This window comes from Lichenostomus cassidix, chromosome 4 (genome assembly GCF_008360975.1).
Source record: "Lichenostomus cassidix isolate B80296 chromosome 4, HeHo_3.0, whole genome shotgun sequence".
NCBI classification, from domain to species: Eukaryota; Metazoa; Chordata; class Aves; order Passeriformes; family Meliphagidae; genus Lichenostomus; species Lichenostomus cassidix.
The window spans coordinates 17,911,770-17,939,202 of NC_139484.1; the positions used below are offsets into that span (position 1 = coordinate 17,911,770).

The 27,433-nt window shown below is 42.1% G+C and overlaps 1 protein-coding gene across 15 annotated transcripts in view; it reads right to left on the minus strand.

Moving 5' to 3' along the window:
- The window catches only part of ADGRL3 (adhesion G protein-coupled receptor L3), a 486,265-nt gene that overhangs the window by 195,759 nt on the left and 263,073 nt on the right, over nucleotides 1-27,433 (minus strand). For all 15 annotated transcript variants that reach the window (XM_085058079.1, XM_085058071.1, XM_085058067.1 and 12 more), the window contains one exon: nucleotides 12,516-12,625. In XM_085058079.1, the coding sequence (XP_084914205.1) occupies nucleotides 12,516-12,625 (110 nt within the window). The remainder of the gene's footprint in view (nucleotides 1-12,515; nucleotides 12,626-27,433) is intronic.

Genomic DNA, 27,433 nt, shown 5'->3' on the forward strand with positions numbered 1-27,433 from the left:
TTTTTGTTGGGCTGGTTATGCTGTGTTTGATGCACTCCAGGATGGTGTTTGTCCTCTGGGCTGCTGGGGCACTCTCTGCTGACTCACACTGAGCTGCTGTCAACCATTATCCCCAGATCCCCTTCTGCAGGGCTGCCACCCCCAGGCAAAGAATCCAGAAATTGTTCTTGCTAAATTTTGTCCCATTAATCATTGCCCAATGCTCCAGTCTATCTGTGCTCCCTCTGCAATGCCTCTCATCCCTCAAGAGAGTTAACAGCAACTCCTAGTTTGGAATCATCAGCAAATTTTCTAACAGTGCATTCACATCCTGTATCCAGATCTTTGATACGTTAGGCAAATGACTTTGTCATAGAAGGATACCAAATTATTTAAACAGGAATTTGCCTTTGTGAACCCAGGCTGACTGTGCCTGACAATTGGACTATTCTTTAAATGCCTGTCAGTAGTACCCACAATGATCTTCTTCATCATTTTTTCCAGGAACTGAGGTTAGACTAACGGTCCTTCTTGTGAATTGGAATAACATTGGCTACCTTCAAGTCAACATGGACCTCCCCAGATTCCCACAATATTTGGTAAATGATCAAGAGGGGCCTTGCCACAACATCTGCTAGTTCCATCAGTATTCTGGGATGAATCCCACCAGGGACCATGGACTTGTCAACATTCAGCTGATGCAGCTGGTCCCTTACATTTTCACAAAAGGAAAGTCACTGCTCCTACACACTAACGGTTCTCCAACCGAAAGGACCAAGCAGCCCAAGGTCTATCACGATTATTAAAGACTTACAAAAAAAACCCCAAACAACATTGAATGCCTCCACTTTTTCTTCATGTCCATTAGTGGGGTGATTACCTTCAACAAGTATCACTCTCAATGTTTTCTTTAGACCTCCTCTTGCTACTTAAAGTACTTTTAAAAAGCTCTTTGTGTTATCTGCCACAACACTGGTCAGTTTCAACTCTAATTGAGATTTGGCCTTTCCTGTTTTCTCCCTGCATACACAAACCACAGCTCTATGACGTTCCTTTTACCAAGGCAAAATGCAAATGATTGTTTCTGTGTACTCTAGAACTGGGTTGAGACTTTGTCAACCATTTAATTTTGTCTCTGAAATGAGATGGCAGAACAGACCAGTCCTCTTTGAGAAAGAAATCCTTTTCCTTTTCATCAGAAATCTCTCTATATTATCATCACTGCACCACAAATTTCTCCCAAATGTGAAGGCTCAGACTCACACTGTTTAATAAGCAAGGCTGCAACGATTTAAATACTGTCCAGTTTCACTCTCTGCATCCAAATTCCCTTCAACTCAACAAGAAAACTCCCAAGTGTTTCAGTGGGCTCTCATCAAAAGCATGTGCTGAAAGACAACTACTATACCTCTATTAAGACTGTTAAAAAAAAAAAATCAGAAAAAAAAATCCCAAACTAATGACATTAACTTAAACATGACAATTGAATCAGCTCATATTTTTAAGGGATTCTATTTGAAACACTGACTTTTTGTTTTCAAAGTACCAGCCACAGAATGTAGATTTGTCACTTTACGGTAATTACTAATATCCTCCCCCACCAGAGTCATCTGGAACATATTTAATTATTGACTTCATTGAAAATGTACATGGCACATGCTCACTCTTCTGAGTAAGTCTTTAAATGGACAAAGGCCTATTTGTTCCTTCTCCAAAACCCAGCCTCAGCACGCAAAGCGACCCCCCAAATGAGGCTTCTGCTAGTTGCATACACCATATATAAGATGCAAACACGCAAGCTGCCATCCATCAAACCTTGAAGCACATGCTTTGCTCTGAGTGTCCCAGTGCTGCCAATGGGGAAAAGCCCTAGCGAAACCAGGGGTACAACTGTGCCTTGTACCAATATCCACGGGGTAAATTTATCCCTGCTTTACAGCTTGTGCTTCTGCATCTCAGGCCCTGGTGTGCCTCAGAGCTGACCCAGGGGTGACCGTGGGTAGCATCATGCCAAACCTGTGGCAGTACTCAGAAATAACCATCTTTTCCCTGCTACATTTTAGCAGCTGGTGCCTCCAAACCTTCAGCTCTATACTGATTACTGCCTGAAACAGTCTTTCCTGTTACAGGCTATGCCAAACCTGAGTATAAATACCCAAAGCAGCAGCAGGATACAAATGCGATTATATCGAAGCAGGACTAATTTCAGCTTGTGATAAGGAAAAGACCACCAGTAGAGATACAGTGTAATTTCATACCAAAGAGAGTCACTAGCCACTCCATTCTGCTCTCCCACACGAGGCTAGACTATGAAACTCATTTATCTTAAAATTTCAATGTTTTGAGCCGCGTCTTACCGATAAAAAAATATCTCCAACACCATCTATACATTGTTTCCTGATTTTTCTTCTCCTTAAAGTCAAATATTCAAACTCAAGTCTGCATTTGCTCCACGGACTTTACACTCCTGCCACCCCTTCAGTTTTGCTGCGGAAATGTGGAGCCATCTTTTAGGGCTGCATTCAGAATAGCACTTAAATGCACAATTTGCTGCTTTAAGTAGTAATATAAGTGGAATGACGCCAGAGTGTTTCCTATACAGACATTAAAGGTAGATTTCCAGGGAAGCCCAGCTTTCATTAGGGTACCTAAATATAATAGACTCATTTTCAAAATCCCAAGAGCACAATAGTTCCTGTTCTTTTTAGTAGAACCATTATTTTGCAAATCTGAACATCTGAAGTTTTGGAAGCTTTCAGGTGCTTGAGCATGCGTCTGTGTGGTCCTGCAAGCCATTGCAAGAGATGAAATGGAAAAACGTGAGATTATTAATTTTTAAAGCAAAAAGGACAAGGCCCCGACGCTGCCTCTCCTGGGACAAAAAGAAAGGACTTGGCTGGATTTTGTGGTGACATGCCAGCCCCAGCCCCTGCTGCACTCCAGCAAAGGACAAGACAATAGTTTCACTCACAGACACCGTTCGACACACACGAGAGAGAAGAGAAAAAACAAACCAGAGTTAATGAGGTGCAGCTGAATAATACCTTCATAAAAGCAGAGAGAGAAACCAGGTAGACGTCATCTGCAAGGTAAATTAAAATTATACATCTCTGAGGATTATCAGTGAAAATTGAGATCTGGAAGGGAATTTGCTTTTGATATTGGAAGGGATAAATACCCACTGTAATTCTTTTTATGTGGGCCTGTAGAGCGGAACAGAGAAATTAAAGATAAATGAGATTAAGGCATTTTTTAAAACTGCATTAGACATTTTTAAGTTACCCGTGGAGGGAAAAAGGACTTTAGAGGAGGAGATTAGTTTAGACCCTCAGCAATACATTCACCTGGGAAATCAATTTGAATAAATCTTTTCTAATCTGAATTGGTCATCATTCCACATCTCCCCCCACCCCCCCCCAAAAAAAAAAAAATTAAAAAGGAAAAAAAAAAGACACACCTCAAAAAACCCTTAGGAACATTTCTGCATAGTCTGGAAATCAGCCCAGGTAAATGACATGCCATGACTATTTCTGGATAAGAAGCCTCTAGAAATAAGTTGCAGGATTTTGTTTGGTGGTTTGTTTGCTTTTCAAAAGGATACCCTGGGGAGGGCCCCTTTGCCTTAGTCTCCCACAATTCTTCCCATTTAACTCCTCTTGGAAACAGAAGCTAACAAAAGTTGAGTACCATGCAGTCTATGTTTGTCTCCTTTGCCAGAGTTTGAGACGCATACAACTACTGTGGTTTCATGCCGGCCTACATTGTTAAAAGTTGACTGGAAATGTTGTTAGCAAGGAAAGTGGAGGAAATGAGGGAAAGAAGTAATACATTCAGATGCATTTGGCTCTCTTCCTGGGAGCCCTTTTAATATAAAGAAATTCAACAAAGTTGTATTTTTAGATCTGGAAAGATGCGTTTTCGTTTTTCACACACTAAAGGGATTTGCCTTAATATACTCAAATTTCCCCCTTCCCTCCTCCTTCCTGATGTGCTAGAAGAAATGAACTTCAATCCTCAACTTAGCCACTGGATAGACATATTCTGTTCTCCCTATTGGCCAGAATAAAACCCAATAAATGTATTTCATTTCTTTTGTGGATTTATAATAGCACCTGGCAAGGATGGTCTTAATCTCCTTACACTGCTTGCACCAATGAAAGAAACCTTTGCAATACTTCTTGTAAAAGAAATTAAAGGAAAATAAGAATAAAACCTGGAAATATAAATATCATTTCCATGAAGATCTGTTATAAAACATATGAAATCCATATCAATGTCTCCAGAGGGTGCTTGGCATAATAGCACAATTTAGGCAACAGGTTATTAAAGACAGGAAGAAATACATTCCTCTTAACGATGACAGAATTGTTCAGAGACAATTGGGAGGTGTGGGGTCTTGTTTAGACAGCAAATTGGCAGCAAATACCTAGAAATGTCACGTCAGAAAGAGCTGAAAAACTCTTGGTACAAATGGCTTGGTACAAATGACCTAAAGCCAGAGGTTTTTTTCCCCCCATTGGTACTCCAGAAAAGCATGTTTGCAGGGGTCAGGCTGCTCTGCTCTGTCCTGGCAGCATCTTTATTAAGGTGGCACAAATCTATTTTAGACACCACAAAGATGTCTCGCTATTTAGAGGTGGAACCATCAGCTGTCAAGATGGGAGGACTTCAGCCTATTATTTTATTGAAGAATATCTCATATTTTCATTCTCCTTCCTATGCAGTATTGGTTGCAATTTCCATTTTAGCCGGGACAGTATCAGTTATTTACTATGCTAGAAATTGGTGTGACAAAGATATATTTCTTGAAAAAAGCTAATGACTTTAGATAGCCTCAGGTTACCAGGAACCTGACCCAAAGTTTGCTGACACTGAAAGTTTCCCTGCAATTTAATGGCCTTTGATTCAGACTCAAAGACCAAAGGCAGTCAGGCAATGGACTAAAAGATTTTAAGCACCTTTTAGTTTAAATGAGTAGACTCAAACCAAATCCATACACTTTTTCACTAAAAATTCAGCTGCTGTGGGCCAGGAATGGAAAGGAATAAATAGTGCATAGAAGTCACACAAGGAATTAAGTTACCCCCTTATATTCATAATCTTCATAAAATAACTTACACTACGCATCACAGTTTTCCACCTTCAACTTCCATAATAAACCAATTATAGAGGCCCTCAGGAGAACTGACAGGGCTCTATATCACGAAAAAGAGCCTGTTTGAGAAACACGTAACAGACCTACACTAATTTCTTTGACTTATTTAAAGTCTGGGTCTCCACACTGCAAATTTTCTGCGAGTGAGGTGAGGGAGAGAGACGTGAATTTTGCCCCTTGTGCTCTACCACAGAAACCTTTTTATATTCTTTAAAAAAAAACAAACAAAAAAAAAACCAAAAAAACCCCCCACAACTAAAAAACCCCAAACCAAATTAAAAAAAAACACAAACAAACAAACAAAAAACTAACCAAAACCAAAACCACACCAAAAAAGCCCCAAACAAATAAACCCAAACAAACCGAAAACCACAAAACCGCCCAAAAAAACTCACACCCACCACAACACTTCTCCCAGCTGGTATGAGCTTAAAAATACAATAAAAGTATCACCAAATGTGCAACCAAACATCCCATGATCATCTGAGAAGCTCATAGGTTGCCCAGGCTGTAACACACTCCAACTCCCATCCACTGCAGCATCTCAGATCTAACAGAGTTGAGCACAGCACTGTGGTGACTTTTCTGATAAAGACAGCTTGTGCAACTCCAAGACATATGGAAACAAAACCTGCTGTTCATGGAGATTTTCAGAACCCATGCATGTTGTAAAGACAGAATATATCAGGGCATAGAGACATTTCAATACTTTAAGCCTGGGACTAGGAGTGGTGAGCTGGTTCAGGAGGTAGTCGGCTAAACAGCAGAGAGCAAGAGAAAAAATTACTTTTTTGCACAGAGGCTTTTACTGGCAATGGTGGGAGACATGATGAAGTGTCCCACAACCTAGAGGAAAGGACTGAGATGACAGGAGCCAGCGGGAGCTGGCTTTTCATAGAAACCATGCTGGAAATCAGAAATGCAGCAGGTAGTGGTGGCTTTCCTACTGTGGAGATTGCCTAACATTTATCTAAATTCTCCTCACAAGAAAATCCAAGCTGCTCCTGCTGACAGCAGACCTTGAAACCAGTATGCATTACAGACACACTGGAAACCACCTAATTTCCTTATTTTAAGCCAAATTCACCTCATATTCAAAAATTAACCATGTTGCCATTTATTTCACTGTGTCTGACAAAAATGTTCATTTCCCTTCATCTCAGGCTACTTCAAGTTTTTTAAACACCTTTATTTCCCTAGCTCTTAGCACTTAGCTTTCCTCCCCTTCTTGACCATTATGCACACAACTATGTGGATAGGTCAGCCTGCAGGTTTGCAAAGGCCCGTATAATATCAGGTTATTTTAACTAGGAGTGCTTTCCAATGGGTTGGTGCACTCTCCCTACAAACACACAGTAAAAGAAGACTGATAAGGGAAGTAATGCATTCTTTATTTCTGCCTCTATGGATTTAAAAAAAAAAAAAAAAAAAACACCAGCAAGCAAAGCTGGGAATTTCAGTGAATACAAAAAAGAGGCTTTTTTGATTGCAATGTCCAGGAAATTGTATGCATTGGAAGAAAGGCAATTTGGCAGCAGGAGACAAAGATTCTTTGCTCAGAAATAATCATAATGGATAGTTCGGTCTGCTGTTGAGTTTTTGGTTTGGGGGGTTTTTTGTTTGTTTTTTCTTTGGTTTTACTTATTCTTCCCAGCCCATGCACACAAATAATATATTTAACTAAGTAAAACAAAGGAGGTCTGGCTTCAGGAGGGAATTCGCTCATTGCTGGCCAAAACGCCAACAGTCAGGCTTAATCCCTTAGGAACGTTTGCCATTTTCACTGCTGGGCCTCGGGGGACCAAATTCTCCTGGGAAAAACAAAAACAAAGCAAACATAGAATCCCAGGGCAAAAGAAAAGCAGAGAAGCCACAAGTCCATTTGTTTAACAAAACACAGCCCTGCTCTCAGTGGGCAAATACTGCTTCTCAACTGATGGCGAAGGCAGCGAGAAAACGCACAGGGAAAGCCTAGAGGCCACATAATGGCCTTACAGCACTCCAGAAATAATTAAGAACTGTATTCTTGGGAAAAGTGGTCTCATTAAATTGTTTTCAGATTGCAGTTTTGTCCCATCTTCTCCCCTCTCTTTCCCTTTCTACCAGCAATCTTAGAGCAGTGAAAATATCAGTTGGCTTTCTAGTGCTTGCATTCTCTTAAAAATGTCATTATTCAATTATCTGTCTATTTCACTGGCCCTAAGGTCCAGCAGAGCAGATATTGTGCGCCTTCATTTAATGTTTTTAAATGCACTTCAGTCCACTTGTGATACAATAAAACTTTATTGAATTCTGTTCCCACATCACACTTAGCATCCCTCACTTTTATTGATATGTGAGCCCATCTACTCTTCTATCAGCAATAAAAGGAATATTTCTAGCAAGGCTGTGACCTTTCCTTCCATCACTACAGCAACTGGGAAATGTGATTTCAGGTTCCATGTTTAAAAAGAAAACAAGTCCTAAGAAAAGAAACGATGAAACATAACTAAGTGGGGTTTTTTTGTTTGTTTTTCTTTTCTCTTTCTCTTGTTAGTATTAAAGAAGAAGGAAATTCTCTGTAAGCACCAAAGGTATGTGGTGCCTTCCCGTTAGCCCGTTTACCCAGAATGGAAAGAAATGACAATTCATCTTCCTTGGAAGCCATGAGCATTTTTCCGTTGCAGGAAACATCCCCTTGAACAGATCTCCCCAATATGAAAAGCTGATGGAAGACTTGTGGCCTGGGTGTGAGGCAAGTTATCATCACAGTGGGGTATGCCATGCCTGAGGCACCCTCCTGCTGCTGCCATCCTTTCCATCAATGCAGCAATGGACTTGTCCTCACTGACTCATCACCCTATTTCCACCTTGCCCTACCCTATAGCTTAAATTTGCCAATTCCCTATCTAAAAAACAGACTGCTTCTGAAGGACAACAGTGCACAGGTCCTTCTGTGACCTCCAAAACCTAGAACCCAAGGGAACTGGGAGCTCAGGAAAAACTGACAGTAAATCTGACTCAGATACCTAAATCCTCTTTTCAACACTTTGCTAGATCCTTGGGAGTGTGTAAGGTTGTCTCTACGGGGAAATGAAGAGAAAAAAAAACATTCCAAAATATCTCTGGTGCTTTCAATTCACACCATTTTCAAAACTCAGATAAAAACTAAGAGCAGACAATCCCTAAATTTCAGTCAAAGCCAGTGGGCAATAGCTGCTCACATGTCGAAAAATCTCCTCCTGGTCTGATCTGGAGTGCCACCCATGAAGGGCAGTGCCACTGCCATGTCCCACACAGCACATGTGCTTGAGAGACAAAAGGGAAGGAGGCTTGTCAGACTCAGCTGGGTTGTTCACTCTATTCCTCCCTCTCAGAAATACCTGCAGAACTACTAAAACATGGATGGTTTGAGCTGTAAAGTCTCACGTGCATACAGAGGCACAGTTAGCATTAGGAAACAAAAGTGCTGGTTTGATTTTATCACATTATTGATAGAAGATCTGTCTGATGACAATGGCAACCAGCTCAGCAGCTCTCCCACCACTGCTCCTGCAAAGCTGGCCACTGGTCTCATGCACAGCTTTGGATAAATCACTCATCTGCTTTCTGTGCTGGCTCATAAGTAAAATTGGAAGGCCCTTAGCACATTACAAAGGTGAAATAAGAAAAATTGCACTCCTAGATGTACTGGCACCATGACAACAGGATTGTACAAGCACCAGAAGATGATAGTGAAGTGTTTCTGCAATGAGAGTGTTGACCTAGCTTTACAAAACCACCTCCATCACTGCTGTTCCCATTACCCATTTAACTCTGCTCTGTAAAGGGAGAAGGGGAGAGGGAAGGAATGCAGTAGGAAACAAGAGTACTGGATCAAGGGGAGCCTCACCATTATCAGGTTTTTCATACTCACACGCAGCATAAAACAGCTTAAATGCAGTTTCAGTCACCTCTCCACAATGAAACGTGTACACATCTCTAGCAATGGCAGACTGCAGGTTTGCAGTAGTCCATATTCAATTGAAAGACATGGAAAAGCTCTCTTGTTCAGTAATTATTAAAAGAAAATCCAGTTTAAGAAAACTGGAGCAGTAATTTAAGTATTTCAGGAGAAAAGGGGCAGTATCTAAAGCAGATGTTAGAAGAATACATGCCACATGCCAAGGCCTGCTTCGAGAAAGACAAAATTATTTTGATGATTTTTTCTGATACCAGAAAAATAGGACAACTGATGCCACCGAAACCTGACAAATTAGACCCACTGTCTTTTTACCTGCTGAAATCACCTGCTTTCCACTTGCTTTTCATTGTCAGAGGGCAACCTGAAAAGTCCTGGAATGACCATCCATTTAAGTAGAAGGCTGCTGCTACCACATAAAGCAACTACAGGATGAGGAATATGAGGAGAGGATTGGGCTACCTGCATAATCATCTCTCATCTTGTCTGCATGTTGAGAGTTACTGCGGTCTCAAAACTCTCCTTGTTGGGATATCTCCAGTGAACACACAAGAATGTGGTGTGTGGGGTAATATAAAGGACATTTTACAATATATGAGCTACTGAAGTTAGAGGTGGTTTGGATTTCCCCCATCTGACAGAAAAGGGGGATACTTTCCTCTTGAAAATTATATGAGCTAGTGGTGGAGGAGTTTATAAAGAAATAATAAAATCTCAAGAGATGCAGAACTAAACAATGGAGTTTTAAATCTTCCACATTTTTTCTTTGGGGGAGTATATACACTAGCACTATACTGAGCACAAGTGCCTAAGGTCAGTCCTAACAACATCTGCTAAAGATGACTCCCAGACTCTCTCCTCTTGAGATGCACACAGCCTCCTTCTGCTGCTCGGCCAGCACTTGGGTAAAACCACTCTCTGCCCACAAAGAATAATTTGAAACTGTAAGGAGTAACCCATCCAACCAGACAAAGGCAAGCTGGAATTGCACACAAGTGCCTGCTGAAATATTAATTCCTTTATTATGCAACGGAGGTGTTCCTTTAGGAAATGGCCATATGGCAGACACCACCACTCACCAAAGGCTGGGTGCACAGGGGCTGAGGCATGTGGGTTCAGTGACAAGAAATGACCTCTCTAAACAACAGAGGCATCACTGAGGACATCAAAGGAGGAAAAGATTTCATCCATCAGGCGTAGGTTTGGTCCAGCCATGCCTTTGCTGACTAACTTGCCCAGAGCTGACACCTTCTCCATCACTTGGATGGCTTTCTGTCATGGCACACTTGTGGGGCTCAGGCAGGGGACACCTACAAAGTTAAGCTGACCACTCCGAGGAGAAAGATAGAGTCAGTTACAACGCTAGACTGAGGCAGGACAAGAATAAAATGGAACTCTAGGTTTCCCACTCCATGTCTGCAGCTGAAGGGACATGGTTTGCCTGAACACAACCAATTTCACTGGGGGTACACTGCATAACAACACATGAAGACTTGACCCAAAATGTCCTAGGTAGCGCAGAACAACAAGCTCAGGAGATTGGATTCTCTTTCACCATGTGCTTGCCTTTGTCTTCCCCCCCAAATCTGCTTGCAGAGGCACTACATTTGATTCCTAAAGAAACAGAGGAAAAAGCCATCAAAGCTCCTAGCTTAATTGCAAAGGCAGCGTGTCAGTTGTCATCTTTTTCCTCCCCACATTCAGATCATTAAAAAAATCCCCAATCCCTACTGTATGTTTGGTACTGAGCAACCTCTCACAACAGTTATTCTACATCTTGTACACAGGGCCAATTAACACCTCGGGGTGTCATACTGCCATATTGCCTTTCTCACAAGGCACCACTATTCCTCTTTGTTTTATGTGCAACAAAGGCTATGGAGGGGTACCAGGTAATGACTATTGCTTTACCAGCCCAGTCTCTGGAGGGAACAGCACACCCTCATGCAAAACATAAATCACAAGGAAATACAGCCTGCTGTGATAAGTTGAAACCAATCTTCCCTAACCCTTTCCATGCACAGTGTTGCTTCTGAAATGAAAGACCTCATTTAGAGTGGAATAATTCCAAACTATAATTTGGAGAATATTCTGCTTGACAGGGCAGCCCCTAAGCCCTGATGTCAATCTTTCCATGGGTTTAATAGCTCACCCCATAAAAAGTATTCCATCACTGCATTTAGAAGCTTCACATTTTTGTTTAAAAAATTCAAATACGGACACACTGAGCCCCCTGCCAGCAGAGTATCCAAGTCCCTCAACAGAGAGGTCCCCTTTGCTCAGAGAGGTACTTGTAGCTGTGCCCCTTGCCTTGCAGTTTCACAAAAGCCAAACACCCCACACTCTTTGCAGGCTGTAGCAGCTTTCAGTTGGCTGCCTCCTGCATGAGGGATGGAGACCACCCCAGGGGCTGTAAGCTCTTGCTTTCCCTCTGGACAGGCTGCCTGTCATTGCTCAGCTACATCTGCTCTCCTGCAGCCCATGCTTGAGGCAACAAAAGAGATAGTCTTAGTCCTCGAGCCAAATTCTGGGTTTCAGCAAATTGATGCTTCCTGCTGCTCTCTCAATACAACACCATGGGTTGAAAGCATCCATTCCCATACCTGCTTTATTATTTTGAGAGGTGTGCTATAAGGTTTGGCCTGTTCAAACAGAAAACCTAGAAATGGTGCTGTTATTCACAACTCAGCTCTCTGCAACTGCTAATAAAAAGCGCACTCTCATATTATCATTGTTATTTCCTTTTGCAGGTACGCCCTTTTTGACAGTAGGGCCTTAACTGCATGTAACAAATTTGGTTTCTACAGAAAGCAAATTCTGAGGTACATTTAACTTTTTGTAGCTCTGAATTTCCCACTTGGCACATATTGCTGTCGTCTCAGAGGACTGTCTTTCTACCCTCAAAAATTCAGTCTAAATGGCATGCCTGTAATTTGCCTTCACAGTTTTGGAAGCTTATAAATTAGTATTTTTCTAACATCAAATTACCCAAAACAATAGCTTTGTACCTCCTTGGTGATAAAATATTGTATTTAAGGCACTTATCAAATGGCACCTATTATGTGGACACAGGTCAGTTGAAGCACACTGCTGTATGATTACAAGCATAAGCCTCTGTAAAGAGAAGCTATAAGCCAGCAATAGTGCTTCACTCCTCTGGTCTGCTTTCTCTATTGGGGTTTCCCAAGTGTTTTCCAAAAGGTGATACATCACTGTTACGCTGTACAACACAGAAAATATGGGGCATTATTAGGATATTTTTAATCCAAGCACAAACCTTGCACAGAGAACCATTTTTCATATCCTATCAGCTCAGTCTCATGATGCACGTGGTCTGGTTTACTTGCCCTTGGGCAACAAGAGACCAGCTCAAGGCTGGCCCAATCTCCACAATAAATCTCTATAGAAAAAAAACAAGTGCAAATATATCAAGATACATACTGTAAGGGACACACTCGTACTGCACTTCCAGGTACTTGTAGGTCCCAGGGCATGGGTCTGGAAACACATCAGGACCAGCAACAACTGCACACTGCGTCCGGTTACTGCATCTGCAAAGCAATAAAGATGAGGGTCAGAAAACTGACCAGACAGAAGGACAGGTCAAGAAGCTGAGTGGCCCCTCCAGTGGCAAAAAGATGTAGGAGCCAGGATGTCAGCATCAGCTGGGGAAGCTCAGCAGTGAGCACGCAGAGGCTGATGGCAAACACCAATGTCTCCATCAGCTTATTACCAAAGGAGAAGAGGCATGGTGGAACAACCTTCTCCTCCAGGCTGTTCTTACAGCACCAGGAGATATTTGTTTAACACCAGCACCCTCACCAAACAAAATGCAAAGATTAAACCAACAACAGCGGCAGAAAATAATCATTGTATATTTTACAGCAGGCATGACAGTACATTTTACAACATTTTTACGAAGTGTTCCCACAAAAACACTTATCTTGTCTAATACTGCTTAAGTCAAAGCAAAGACTAGAAATATTAACACTTGAGCAGGGAAGAAAAAAGTCACCAAATAAGCTATCTAAAACCAAAATGTTTTTCATACAATGCCTGTTAGGGAAACTTCCCAGCCTGACCATTTACAAGACAACACCCTTGCATTAGGCACAAACGGCTAAATTTTATTCCATCATTCTGCCCAGCACGGATGCATCACATGAAATGAGGTTATTTTTACCAAAAAAGCAAACATTGTGGTTCATGAAGAAGACATACAGAAGGAAGTGACCCTGCCTGCCTGCTGCAGCAAGCACCTTTCAGGTTAAGAGCACACAGAGAGGTTGGGTCCTGCAAGATGCTTTTCCTGAGGCACAAATACATGTCCATGGGTTACTGACTCACACATGTGTACAAACCCACATCTGCCTCTTGATTTCATGGAACAAGCACCTCTATGTACAATTTTAGTGTAATCTGGCGATGCAAAAGCATTTAGCAAACAGTGTTCTATGGAGGAAAATCCTCTGCTTCTTTATTTGTTTAAAGAAAAAAAAAAAAAAGAAAAAGAGAGAGAAATATAATTAGTCTTTGATTTTGTGGCTTTTGCATGCCGGAGAGAGACCTCCTAAGGGCTAGAGCACTGCATTTACCTTCCTTAGGATTCTGCCTCCTCTGACATGAAACAGGACCCCTGACCCTTCTGCTCTTCTGGCAGAAGCTGTGACATCCAGCACAGAATTCATTTAGGTCTGCAGTGGAAATGCTTTGTGTTTACCTGAGGCTATAGTTTGTCAGCCTTAATGCGGATTTTATTTGAGCCTGTAAATTAAAATTGATTCATTAGCAACTGCCTTAAGCTCCATAATTTCTTTAATTTTATGGAAAGATTAATAAGAGCTGATATGCTTGCTCATCAGGCTGTTTTGCTGGTAACAGATAATCCAGAGAGCTGGGACATTCTCCTGTTTTCTAGCTGAAAGACAACAGTTATCACAGCAAGTGACTAGTTTTATTATACGCATAGAAAAATAATTTTATTAACTAAAAAGATAACTGCCCTCACCCATGCTGGGCTATCACAGGTAGCTTGGACCATGCAAGTGGGCAGCCTTCCAGGAGAGACTTTGAACATCATCCAAAATTTCACTTTCAACAAAAATCCTTCACTAGGCTCAATGTGCCTTTCGAAAAGCAATTTCACGTGCCTAATCAATGGTCTTCCTGGCTGAAGGGACAGCACTGGCAACATTACATAGCATAACAGCAATAGATCAAAAATACCCTTCAAAATCATGAGCAAAGGTCTACAATTATGAGGAATTGGAGGTGGGAGGAGGAACAAACACATTTAGCATTTATCTGTGGTTTTTTTCTTTCTGTCTGCAAAGAAGCATTTACTTTGAATGGTCAAGCATTTCCTTGTAGCCCATTTTTTTTAATGCAGGAACTTGGACACGAAAACCAGAAGTGAAAACACACAACCTAGAAAGTTGTCTGGGAACATCAGTTTTAACCTCCCCAAATGCATGCTACCTTCTGCAATATCACTAAACAGACTAAAAGCATCATGATACAAGGGGTTGAATGGGGAATGCAGAATGCATAGAAATGCAAAAGCTTTTCCCCCCAACTCTAGGACATCCTGAAGCCCCCTGACACACTCCAGGAATGGGGCATGGCAAAGCCTGCCAAGCACAGAAACTTGCAAAGAAAGTGAGATCAAATTGTCAGTGCCAACTTGGGGAAGAAACACAGAAAAACAAATAAACTCCCCCAAAAAATCCCAAATACTATGTGGTGTCAATACCTCAGAAAATTAACTAAAAAGGGATTCATATTAAAACAAACAAACAAAAAAAAATTAAAAACCCCCAATACCAAAAAATACCAACAAGAAAACCAGAAGAACTCAATCTTCTCTCTTTTTCACACTCCTATGGGCAGCAAAACTGTGTCTGGCACTTGGCATTTTGAGTTTCCTTTTATCATTCCAGGGTGAAACATGAGGTTTCTCATTCCAGCACGTTTAAGGGATGAGGGCAATTTACACTAAAAACCATAGGAAAAAAAAAACTAATGCCTGTTCAATGAACTATTACTGTCAGCCATCAGGCTATGGAAATTTTAAGGGGAGAAAGAAGTAAAAACCACTCATCATTAAAGCTCTGGCTGCTCTGCTTTTGCTCACATATTTTATCTCTTTTGCAACAGCTTCTTGGTCCCTTCAGTTTTGTCATATTTCTTTCCAGACAGATTAAAGGCCCAGGTGACACTAAGTGACATGCAAGAAGTGACACAGGAAAGGAGATGTGTAAAAGATGATGAATCTGTAGCCTTGAAAATGACAGGGAAAAAACCATAATGTATTCATGCCATACTCCATTTCCAGCAAACCAGGCCATGAGCTCTTCCTTGTAAATCACAGGATTATACATGGAATCTTGGGATTTCTTGGCACTTGGGTCTTGGTAATACTTGCTCCAAACTCCTGCAAGGTGTGAGGCTCAGTGCTGGGTACTGACCTTTCCAGTAAATGCAGCAAGGATCACTTTTTTATAATTTTTGGGTTTTTTTCTGTCATGTCCGGTCCACCCCAGTCCCCTCTTCTCCCCTCCCTTTTTTTTGCCTTTTAATTTTTTACTCCTTTCTTGAAGGAAGGTGTTTGGTAACTACTGGAGGTACAATTAGCAGAGAACCAGCACTGCACCAGGTGGAGTATGACTCTGTCTCCTCTACTGGGCAATCACAGAAACACCACCCAGATCCCTTAGCTGTACAACAGGAACAGCAGCTCTGCATCCTGCTGGGTTCCTCTCCAATAGTGCAGGAACTGCTTGTATCACACTCTAGAAAATTACAGTCACCTTTTTTTACATCCATCTCTTATTACTGCCTTTACACAAGCAGTAATAGTAATCTCTTGTTTCTAGCACAGATTCATCAGCTCCTTCAAAGGAAACCACTTCTCTTTCCATTGCATTGCCCTCATGCTGCAACTTTCCTAGGCAACCCCTGGCATCTTGGGCTATTTCCTCATTCTCCATATGCTCTAATGCCAAACAAATAAGAGAACTGTGGGAAGAATCTGGGAATTTAGCAGACCAGATTGACAATTTTATCCTATTAAAAAAAACAGCTTCCCTTTTATTTGTTTGTCCAGCATTTTAATGGCAAATACTCTGGAGACACAGGAGAATTAAAGTAGCCCCTCAAGTGGTTTTAGCTCACCTTGTTGCCATTTATCATGAAATCTGACAAGAAGTTTATAGCCATCTTTTTGGTATGTGTGTGTTGGGTTCTTTTATTTTGCAGTCCTTATTTCTGCCTGCCATCCTTCCTCTCTCCCTGTCACACCCTAAAGTGAAAGGTGGGCACATGAGCAAAGACACTGCTTCTCAAAGACCTCTGGGCCACCTCCATAATTGCTGCTGTGATATGTGGATATTTTCCTTGAACCAAGAGTGTCCACACAGCTCACCAAGACCAACCAAGAGACCAGAAACCAAAGCAGAACCCAAGACCTGCATTTTCAGCCCAACTTGAGACACTGAATCCTGTATGCTCCTGCATTTTCAGGAAAACCGAATACCCCAAACCCTCCTAAAAATCAGTCCAAGGTACTTGGCAGCCTTTAAGCATCCATCATCTCATAAACATAAGTTCATGTTATTTACATATATGTTTTGGAGAGGAAAAATCAGCCTACTGGGAAAATTGTAAATTGCTGCAGTTGCAAGATATTAAAAAAAAAGGGGGGGGGGGTTCCCTATGCATTCTTTCCATCTCCATTTATTCCTACCCATTAAGACCCTCATTTTGTCACTCTACTTGGATATGTGGAAAAATGTTTAACCTAGAAGGAAGGTGTCAATCCAGTGTAACAAATACACTGTAACAGAAAACATGGATTATTTTTGCAGAACTTCTCCCAGTTCCAGTGGAAAACGACTTTCAGGAGTTTTAATGTGAAACAGGAATAATATTTCATATGGCATTTGTTTTGCATTTATAGCAGTGGGACTGAAGGAAACATTTGAGTTCAGGACCAGCTGCAGGGCTCAACTCTGCTTACAACTCTCTGTTCAGATTTTAACTAAAAACACCACCAAAACTTCATTTCCCTTCAGCAAACTTCTGTTTCTTCTCCCTGGAAATATTTTTATGATTTTTAAGTGACAAGGTCATCGTGTGATAGTGAAGCAGAAACACTTTAGACATAAACAGCTGCTTATTCCCGCTGTGATAACTTTAATTTTTTTTTCAATGCTGACATTGTTAATATATTTAGCAAGAGACAAAGAAAGGAAAAAAAAAATAGTTTGACGGTTTATTTTAGGCTTTTCCAGAAACTTTAATAGCATAGACATGTCAATAACATCAGGCTAGACATGTCTGGGGTAATACGTTTGCCAGAACAAAAATGCAACGGCAGCACAAAATAAAAGATCAATCCCAAACAAAAGCCTTTCAGCATTAATCATTGCAGGTGCTACACCAGCAAGTCCTCCATCTCCCCATCTCAGAGGGGACCATTTGGCCCAGACAATAAAAACAGGTGCCCAAACCACTGAGGCAGGCACCTGTCATTCTAGGGACATCAGGAAAAGAGCAACCAGAATCCATGTACAGCTCCAAAACAAGCCTCTCTGTCCTCAGCTGAAACACCTACTTTACATAGACTTCATTTTCTTTCTGCAAAGACAAGGCAGCCATCATGCACAGGCACGCTGATATAGCCAAGACATCAATATCTAAGCTTCTTCCTCAAGGTCTATTATGCTTTTCTAATGGTTTTACAGTAACAGACAGACTTTAATTCATTATCCTTCATGGCAATGCTGCAAGACATCCTTTTCCTTCCCTGGAACACAAAAATCTTCTCTCTGGATGAGTGCTTTAAGAAAGAGGCTGTCACAGCAAATAAGTCAGCCAGGAGTGTGTTCTCCCCTGTCAATATATGGTATTTCCAAATCAAGCCTTTAGGAAGAGCTGAAAGGAAAAAAAATAAATAATGCCCTGGAGAAAGTAAACAGGAAGCAAAGAGAAATTTCAGTCAAAAGTGAAGCTCATGTGATGGGTTTCAAATAAGGGGGAAAGGGAAAGAAAAAAGGCAAGCAGAGAAGGGAGGCAGTGGAGGGTGGAGAGGGGAGAATAGAACTGTAAGCCCCAAGAACAGACTTTGGTTTAACACATTTGCTTTTAGTAATGTGCTGCACAAAAGCAAAATCCTCCACCTGTTCAGCTTCCAGAAACAAAGAATTCCTCAACAGAACCTTTTTCTGCCTCTGCAAAACCTTAAAAGCAAAGGATCTAATGACAGGGAGATGAAAATCCAGTTTCTCTAGCATTTTTTTCATTATGAATGGGCCTTTTTATTGATCTTTCAGAGCACTGGGAGGCTGGCTTTCCAACCTCTGCTGCGATATAATTATCTGCGGTGTTTAATGCTAGCACAGATGAGTCCCACTACACAGTGCATTTTGTTGTTTTATTGACGGGTTTTAATTATCCAGGTGCTAGAGCTGTCAGATAGGCTGCTTCTTATGTGATCAAACTAATACAAGATGAGGCAGAGCACTCTAATTGCAGCCTCACCAAGTGCCTTTGTGCAGATATGCCAACCAGATACATTTAAACTGCTATGATTATTGTAAAGTCTTACAAGCTGTGATGGGGAAAAGAGTCCTCTTTCTGTAGCTCCGACCTATTTCATTCCCCTTGCTATTATTTTATATTGAACAAAGGAAAATTGAAGAAAAGCCATCAAAACCACACCAAAATCCCAGCCAGAATGACACCAGAAAAATCTTGCAGAGCCAAACCAAATATGAACTGCAAAGGTCACCAAAGGGACTACACTGATAGGTTATGGCGAGCCTGGGAGCAAGACGGGAAACAGGTCCTGGAAATAAATGAAATACCAGTTTTGCACAGTAAAAACCGAAAAAGTAATTGCACTGTTTCAACTCATTGATAAGGCCCTTAAAATTTAACAAGAGGCATTTAACAGCAAATTCACAAGATTTAGGAGTTTTAATAGGAATTTGGGGCACCCCTCAACATGCTGTATGTGCTCAGCTGCAAGGGACTCCCCAGGCCAACAATCTGAGGTCTCAGGCAGGACCTGCCAGCGGGGATGATGTGATTCATCATCAGCCTCCAAATGAGAGCTCCTCCAAGCAACAGAAGCCCTCTGTGCTTTGTCATGTAATGTCTAGCATTTTATAGTTTCCTTGGATTTCTTCTGCCCCATCTCTCTGCAATTAGCACAGTGAGGAGAGGAGGTGAAATCCCCAAAGGCAAGGAATGTGTAGGGCAACAGTTGAACCTGTCAAGCACCCTGTGCCAATATGCCTGGACACAGCACCCCTGCAGCATCAGGAAACATCAACTCTAGCCTGGTGAAACAACTCTCATTCTTAGAGCAACAACAAAACAACAATCTGCCCGAGCCATCGGGTATATTTGGCCAAAATGTTTGGGTCAGCATGGAAAAGAAATCTGCACCAAGCACATGTGAAGTAGTCACAGTGTTGGTCCAGCTGCTGAGGACACATGCAAAGCCAGGTTTGCAATGTAGGCTTACATTATTGGATGGTCCTCAGGGCTAAACACCACACCAGGCAGGCCTGGAGACTGAAAAGCTCATCTTTTAAAGAACTACATCTGCCCTTTTACAGGTACTCTAGTTTTTCCAACTCCATAAACTTCTCTAGCAGCCTAATAAAAAACCACTTTACAAAACACTGTCGGGGTATCTGGAGAGGAGAGTAAACACCTAAAGCAAGCCAACCAATAAAAGGCTCATCGGTTTACCCAGACTTAACACTAGTTAAAATAACTGTGAACAGAAAACAATCTGGTTTTTAATTTGGGCTAGGAGGTCAAATTAAAGGCTAAAGGAGATCTGGGCTGAATTTCAGCTGGCACTCCATATTACTTTGTCTTCATTGCCATTTTAACAAGTCAATGTGAGTTAAAGCCCATTTTTGCTTCTTTAGTACAGCTACCCAGGGCTGGGATAGCCAGGGCAAGTCACAATGGGTTATTTTCTCTACAACAGCTCTGCAGTGTGTTCAGACCCTCAGCCTACCATTAACCTGTCTGTCCACAGGAAGCAGTGCTTTGCCTGACACCAAGGGGCTGCAGCCCTGTAGCACTGAGAGGTACAAGCCTGCTGCTCAGCACTGACTGAGCAGAAAGCAAATCTGAAGATGAACATTTAGAAACATTTTAAATATATTAACAAAAAATCATAAATAAATATTCCACACTGCTTCCAAAGGAAAATCCAGTATTACTTTCACCACATCCCCCTTTGCTAATTGTCACGTTACTGCTGCCATTTACTGTCACCACCCAGTGTCCCCATCCCAGCCACTCAACAGCTCCTGAGAAAGATAAAGCCGAAATCAGAGAATATTGTCTCTAAAGGGGCTGAAGTAATCTGTATGCATGGGCTGGTAGATTTAACGTATTAGCCTTTCACCTCTGCAAATAGGGTTAAAAAAAGGTTTGGGGCCAAAATAATTTGTACTGCACTCCATCTCAAATTTGACATAATAACTGAATGAAACAAAAATGAACACGTCCAAACAGTACAGAAGGTCAAGGCTGGGCAACTCCCTGATGAACTGAAGAGTGAACCAAAGGCACCCAGGCAGTGCTGTTTCTATAACCCAGAGCAACATCTCCCTTCATCGCTCTTGCCAACAGCATGATGCTGAGGTGGTTTTTAAGGAAAGGTCCATAGATTTTAGTTAAGGTGGCAATTGGCCCTCAGCCTCTCGGTGGGGGGGAGAGAGGCAGCAGGGTACAGCAAGCTTCCTGACCAAATGAAACACAGGATCAACATGTGACAGGTTGGGACTTTAACACCATAGCTGAGGCAGCTCAGACACAAAGGTAATATTAATGAGTGAACAAACAACCTGCCACATCGTGTGCTATTAATACAGCATCTGTTCATGGCCCTGATTTTGTGCAGCACCTCGTGCAAGGGAGACTTGGCCCTCTCTGTGCCTCAGGAATGAAAGCAGCACAAATAATAATCAGAAACAAACCAAATTTTCTCAAAAAATAATCCTGAAATGAACTAAGTATGTTATTCAATATTCAAAAGTGGTTTCTTTTTTTATTTTATTCCAACACAACCAATGCTGCCTCTTTGATCTTCAGCCCAAAGCTTGAATAAAGGCAGCCTGCACTTTGATTCTAAGCTCCAGAGAAATCACAGTGTCACAAAATCTTCATACGCTTCCCAGCTCTGCATTGCCCAACCAAAGCATACTCAGAAGAAAATGTTAAGGGAAAACAAAAAGCCTAATATTAAATGTATTGAAACTGCCATTGTGAAGTTGCTCAAAATGTCTAAACATAGCACTGAACATTTTGCGGCTGCATGTAGCAACATAGGAAGGGATGGAAGGATGAATTTTTAAAAACATCTGTCCAGCAGCTCCAGAGAAAGTTTCTCACACTGTGCTCAGCACTAAGCTGGGGAAGTCTGATCACACATCTCTACCCTCTCACCCCTCCATTCCTTCCACGCTTGTCCTTCCCCAGGGCAGTTCTCAGCACATCATCCACCCATCCATCCATCCAACTGCCTATCTACCTCTTATCAGCTATATATGCCCACCAGCTCTTCTCTAGCCTCACCCTTATCTCGTCACTATCCCGGTAGGGACACTACTTCCTTATGTACCTTATCTGCCTTTAAAATTTATGTTTAAAAAACATAAAAATTTGGCTAAAAAAACCTCCTTTGAGAAAAAGTCTGATAGGAAAGGGCCTCTGAACATCTGTAGGACAACAGCTGGTAGGAACAGAGGAATGGGGCTTCTGCAAAATCCCAAGTCTTCTTTGTGATGATGTGGAAAATACTTTGTTAGTAGAGGATTGACTATTTCATACCACAGAGCCTGCCTGATGCTGTACTCAAAGAATCAAACTCGCTGTACGTAAGACAGGTTCCTTTGAGGAAGCTAAACTCAAAGGCCCAGTTTTCCAGAAAGCCTCTGCCTCCCACCAGGGCTGGATTTTTCCAAAGAGCTTGGTTCTTAGAGGAGCTACAAAAAGGCCCAGCTGTTCAAGCACAGCCTGGGACTCCTCAGTTCTCATGGGGAACAGTTGAAGCTGACAGCTATTAAGCATTTTTCAGGCAGCAGGCTGTGTCACAGAGTGCCTACTTTGGTAATCCAACCCAGAGAGTTCTGTGGGGGGAAAAAAAAAAACTGCACAGGATTGAATGGGAGCCTTAGGTGGGGCAAAAACTGGGAAATCCACATTCCAGAGCATGGAGCATGTCTCTGGCAAGTCAGCTTTAAAATATGTCACTGATGCTGCTCAGACATACTAGCTGAAGTCCAGGGAGATGGATGAAAGGGTAAAGATGCAGGATAAATTCATCAGATGTCTCCATAAATCATTTCTATAGTTAACATTTGTTCTCTGCTTTTCATTACTTACATTTCTAAAGCCACTGGGTGCCTTGCTGCAGTGGATCTAATAAAAAGGAAGATAAATTTTAACATCCCTTTTTGAAACATGTTAAAATGATCTAGCTTTCTTTTGAATGTTAATGGCAAGCATTACAAGAAACACAATGTCTCAAAACAATTCACTGGGGCTGGAAGAGAAAGCAGAGTCTCACTGCAGGCTGGAAATTCACAGTCCTGGTCACCACCCCAGCTGGTTTAAAAGATCTTATTTCTGACCCTAATGTATTGGGCAGCTTTAACTTTGTCACCGAAACCTGCCATTGCTTTGCACAGACTCTCTGACTCAAGGGCGAAATTCCATACTTGAGAAGAGAAGGAAATATTTTTGGAGATTGGCAGTTTGGAAAAGAATCTGAGCCGCCTGACAGCTGTTGGGAGACATGGGATGCCAGAAGGGTCCCGGCGGAGCATACAGTATTACACACACGCACACGCACAGAAAATCATTAAAGTTTCTGTCTCTAAAGTTTCACATTTAATGGAAGAAAGCAAGGGAGATATCTGGAGAATTCTTGGGTTATATTAACAGCTAATGATCCTCCCTTTGCCAAGAGCACACCCTGGGAAGCTCCCCAGCAGTGATGGGGGCACCCACAAAAATGCCAGTGTGTCCAGGCAGTGTGGAGAGGGGGAGCAGGAATCAAGCAGAGAGCCTGCTGTTGCATGGCTGGAGTTGTTCTACAACAGAAGCAAGGACCTTTATAAGTGAGTTTAATCCGTCGCAGGTTAAACAAAACAAATGACTGCACAAGTGAGCAATTAAAGGGCATTCCACAGCCAGCCCTGGAAGAGCCTTGCCATTGATTAATTAGGTTCAAAGGGCCAAGGCTAACCCCTCAGTCCCCTGAGAAACAGACCACTTAGCCCCTTCTAAAACAGAAGGAAAAAAAAAAAAAAAAGAAATAAAATATCAGCATTCTTATTTAACACTGGAGCATTAGTTAAACAGCTGCTAAAGCAGTGAAACAATTACTTGGGACTGACCTACATTCAGCTGTATTGTTTTATTACATTCAGGAGAAACTTAATTAAGCTTCTGTTACTTAATAAAAGCAAATAAAATCCTCCATTTTATGACAGGGAGCTGCACTGTTTCTGCCATGAGAAGCCCTCAAATTTGGCTGTGGGGTTTCCCAAGAGAGCATAGCTCCCACTATCACATTCCTCCTCTCTACATTTGAAAGATAAGAAGATGGAGGATATTTTCATGCATTTATACTCCTTGGGGTGCTCTAGCTCTCTCTGCTAGCTATCACCAGGGTGGGGAGGACCACAGCCTCTGATACCTGACCTGTTATCTTAGGAGACCCTACTGCACACCTGAGCAACATGGCCTGTTCCAAACCACATCATGGGCTAGGTCATGAGGACTTCAGCACTGCCAGGAGGAAAGCATCAACTACTTACCTTATTGCAACAAATAAAAAGGCAACCTGCTTATGGAGGGGAAAGAAAAAAAACAAAACCAAAAAAACAAAAAGCAAACATGCTGGTGGCCTTATAGCTGCCTACAGGCATGATCCACATCCTAGCAAATTCAGTGAGTGAACAGTCTTTTACAGGCACCAGAGACCATTGACAGGGTCTGAGCTGGGTAGCAGGAGGGCATAATCAAGGTCACTCCTGTACTAAGAAAATACATGGAGTTTCACCAGTTGACATCACCAGAAAGACTCTCCCAAACCATCTGCCCAAAGTCTGCCTTGAATATTAGATTTTAAAACATTTCAAGACTGATAAAAAGGACCATGCCATACATGTGACCCACACTCATCCACTGTAACTGTGCCTAACTTCTCTACAGGATTATCAGCCACATACTAAATCCCAACTACCCTCTCCCTAAAATGCTTGTCTTGCCCTCCTCCTGCCCTCACACAAACAGCTCCTCTGCTCTGACTTACCAAAAGATCCAGTCTTGAGGAGAAAAATCTGTCCCCAGCCTTGTACAAGAAATGAAAGCAAGCACTTGAACTGCAAACAGCCAGACAAAAACACTTACCAGCTGCCCAGACTCTCTGGACTTTCACTGAACTGACTGTGGATGCTCAGACAAACTTTAGTGAGGTAATGGGAAAATTCCTTCAAGAAAACCCAAAAAGTGTCCCTTGCTGAGCAGAGGCCATGGCTTGAGCAGCTTTTCAGCACTGGCGTCATGACCAGAAAATGACTTCTGAACACACCGATTCACACTGTGTTTCCAGCCAAGGCTAACTTGCCAACTGGCTTTTGGCCCTACTGAACTCTGTGCTGGATGCTTGTGACCCTGAAGTTGCTACTGGATGTTTTGACACATCCAATTCCACATGTGCCCTGTTGACATTTATATTTATAAAGCTCCCTTTTCTTTCCAGGACACAAAGGCATGGGTACAGAGGTGACAGCCATGCAGCAAGAAGCAATTCCCCCAGCCATGTGACACAGGGGCCCCTGCATCAACTCACAGCAAGTAGCTGTGAATAATGCCATGACACCTCTCAGAGTTAAAAATCACAAGAAGCTGTGAATTCTGCACGCCATCAAGACCATTAGTGCCAAGCATACTGGTCTGATGATGCTTGCAGTTACTTTGTCCCTGCCCTCTACAGTAATTCCCTATTTTGAATTTTGTTCTGTGGATTTGAAAGAACTGGATTTAATTCCATTGATGGCTGTTAAGACTTAGTTGCCAGGCTGCAGGAGAACACCTTCACGGTGGTGAAGTCCAAACCTCTTCTTTTTGCAAGGGGCTCCACTTTTCTGAATAATTGAGGAAGCATTTTGGTAGAGGCTGAAAATGCCATACTATCTTTCTACTGTATGCTGGATTACTAGAATAAACTATCAGGTATGCTCTGTTGCTATTTGGCTGGGTCTGACCAATTAATGTAGAGGCAACAGCAGCTATAGAAAAATAATACATTCAGTTCCATGTAATTCCCTTTAAATCATGACTCAAAATCCTGCAATACTTTGATAGTTCATATTGCAGCCTGGCTGTAACAAGGAGCAGTAGTGAACAGGTCTCAGGCGCTGGAGAATAAGCAGACAGGGGTGAAGACATCAGCTCACCTTTAGGGTTAAGAGAACTCTCCATACTTACTACTGCTTATCTTAAAGGCAGTAAAATAATAAGCAAGTGACAGCATTTTCTTTGCTAGTGTAAACAAGAATTGCTTGTTAAGACAGAGGTGGCATCCAAATTCTTCCTTCTTTTTCTCACTGCATCTATCAAAAGTCAATTCTCTTCCAAATGTGGAGAAGATGAGGCTTTTCCTCATCTGTGCTTTTGACAGACTTTATCTTACTCCAGGCTTTTTGGAATATCATGTATAAATAGCCAATGTCCCTCATGGTACTGGATTACCCAATACAGACATACGGACAGAGCTGAGAAAGTTCAGTGTGAACAGATTGACAGGCAAACCCTAAAATATTAACCAGCTAGGAAGTTGTCTCTGTCCCAGCCAGTCTCATCCTATGTGTCACTCCCTGCAACCATGCAGCCTAGGAAAAAAGACACTTTGGTTTTCCAGCTAATGGCTACTCCCTTGCTTGGGCCAGAGGCTGGAGCTTGATCCTGCAGCCTCTGCCTCTACAAATGCTCTGACAACTCTCTGAAAACACCAGCAAGCCTCATCTCACTTACTCTGACACAACTGAGCAAATAAATAATGCTATTTATGCACTGCACACTATTTGTCAACCCATTTGTCATTTCTGATCTTTCATTGCTCATGCAGTAAAACTATGTGAGATTTTATTCAAACCTCCCTTGCAGGTGTGATGAATGCTTTATTTATACAGCAGCATTTAATCTCGTGGAACTGTTACTATGCATATACAAGCCTTTAAGTCCCTGTGTGGTGTAAGTAGAAGGTGTAGAGAGAGATGACAACTAGAGGCAGCACTGTAATTAAAGCCACAGGGGGAATCATGGATGGCTCAGCTAAAACTGAGACATGCATGCCAGGGAAAACAGACCACTTCAGATGAAGCATTCACTCTCCATCATCAGGCAAGGGGAAAAACATGTAACACTTTCCAAAGACCTTCTTAAAGGTCAGCGTGACAATGTCAATCCCTGCCCAGCTTATCAGAGCACCCATGACATCAGCAACTGCTCTGCCTAGGGAGCACATTATTTCCAGACAAATCATCTCTCACTGACTCCCCCTGCCAGGATTCCGGTCTAGGATGGAAAAACCTGGAAGGAGACACTCCTACAAATAACCAGTTATCAGCCATGATTAAATTCCCTTGGACAATGTGTTCTAGTGGCTGAAAGCCCAGACAGGGAGTGGTGAAGGAGCCCCGACTGAGATTTCTGTTGTGAGGCACGGCGACCTTATGGGGGCATCCATCTCTGCTCTTCTGCACCACTGGAAGCATGACACTGACCTCTCTGCAACGTGTTTAGAGAGCCACAGATGAAAAAAACCATGCTAATTTTATAACTATTTCCTGATCTGGGAAATCTGCCACCCAAACCTGCTGAGATCTACAGGGTCTCTTCTGGAAGTAAAGCACCATTACAATGAAGGGCATCAGAACCTCTCCCTGGTTTCTACTTTGCATCACAGTCACCACAGTAAGGCTTGACTCACCCTCACTCGTGCCATGGAGCACACCAAATGCTTCCCTGGCTTCCCTTCACAGCCATTTGACTCAAGTAGGGCTGCAGTAAAAAGAGTAAAAGATCAGCCCTGAACAGATCCCTTTGTTTTCTGGAAGGAGCTTCCTTGGCAGTTTTTACTGTGCGAGTAGAATCTCATCAGCTCCAGAATGAGCTTCCCCACAGCTTCTGGTTGCCTCAGATAAATCTGCAAGATCTATCATCAATTCTCATATTTTTGTGGGTGTGGGGTAAAGAAAAGGTCAAAGAAACAGCTATGGACCAATTTCAGGTACCTTGATATCAAACCACTCCTT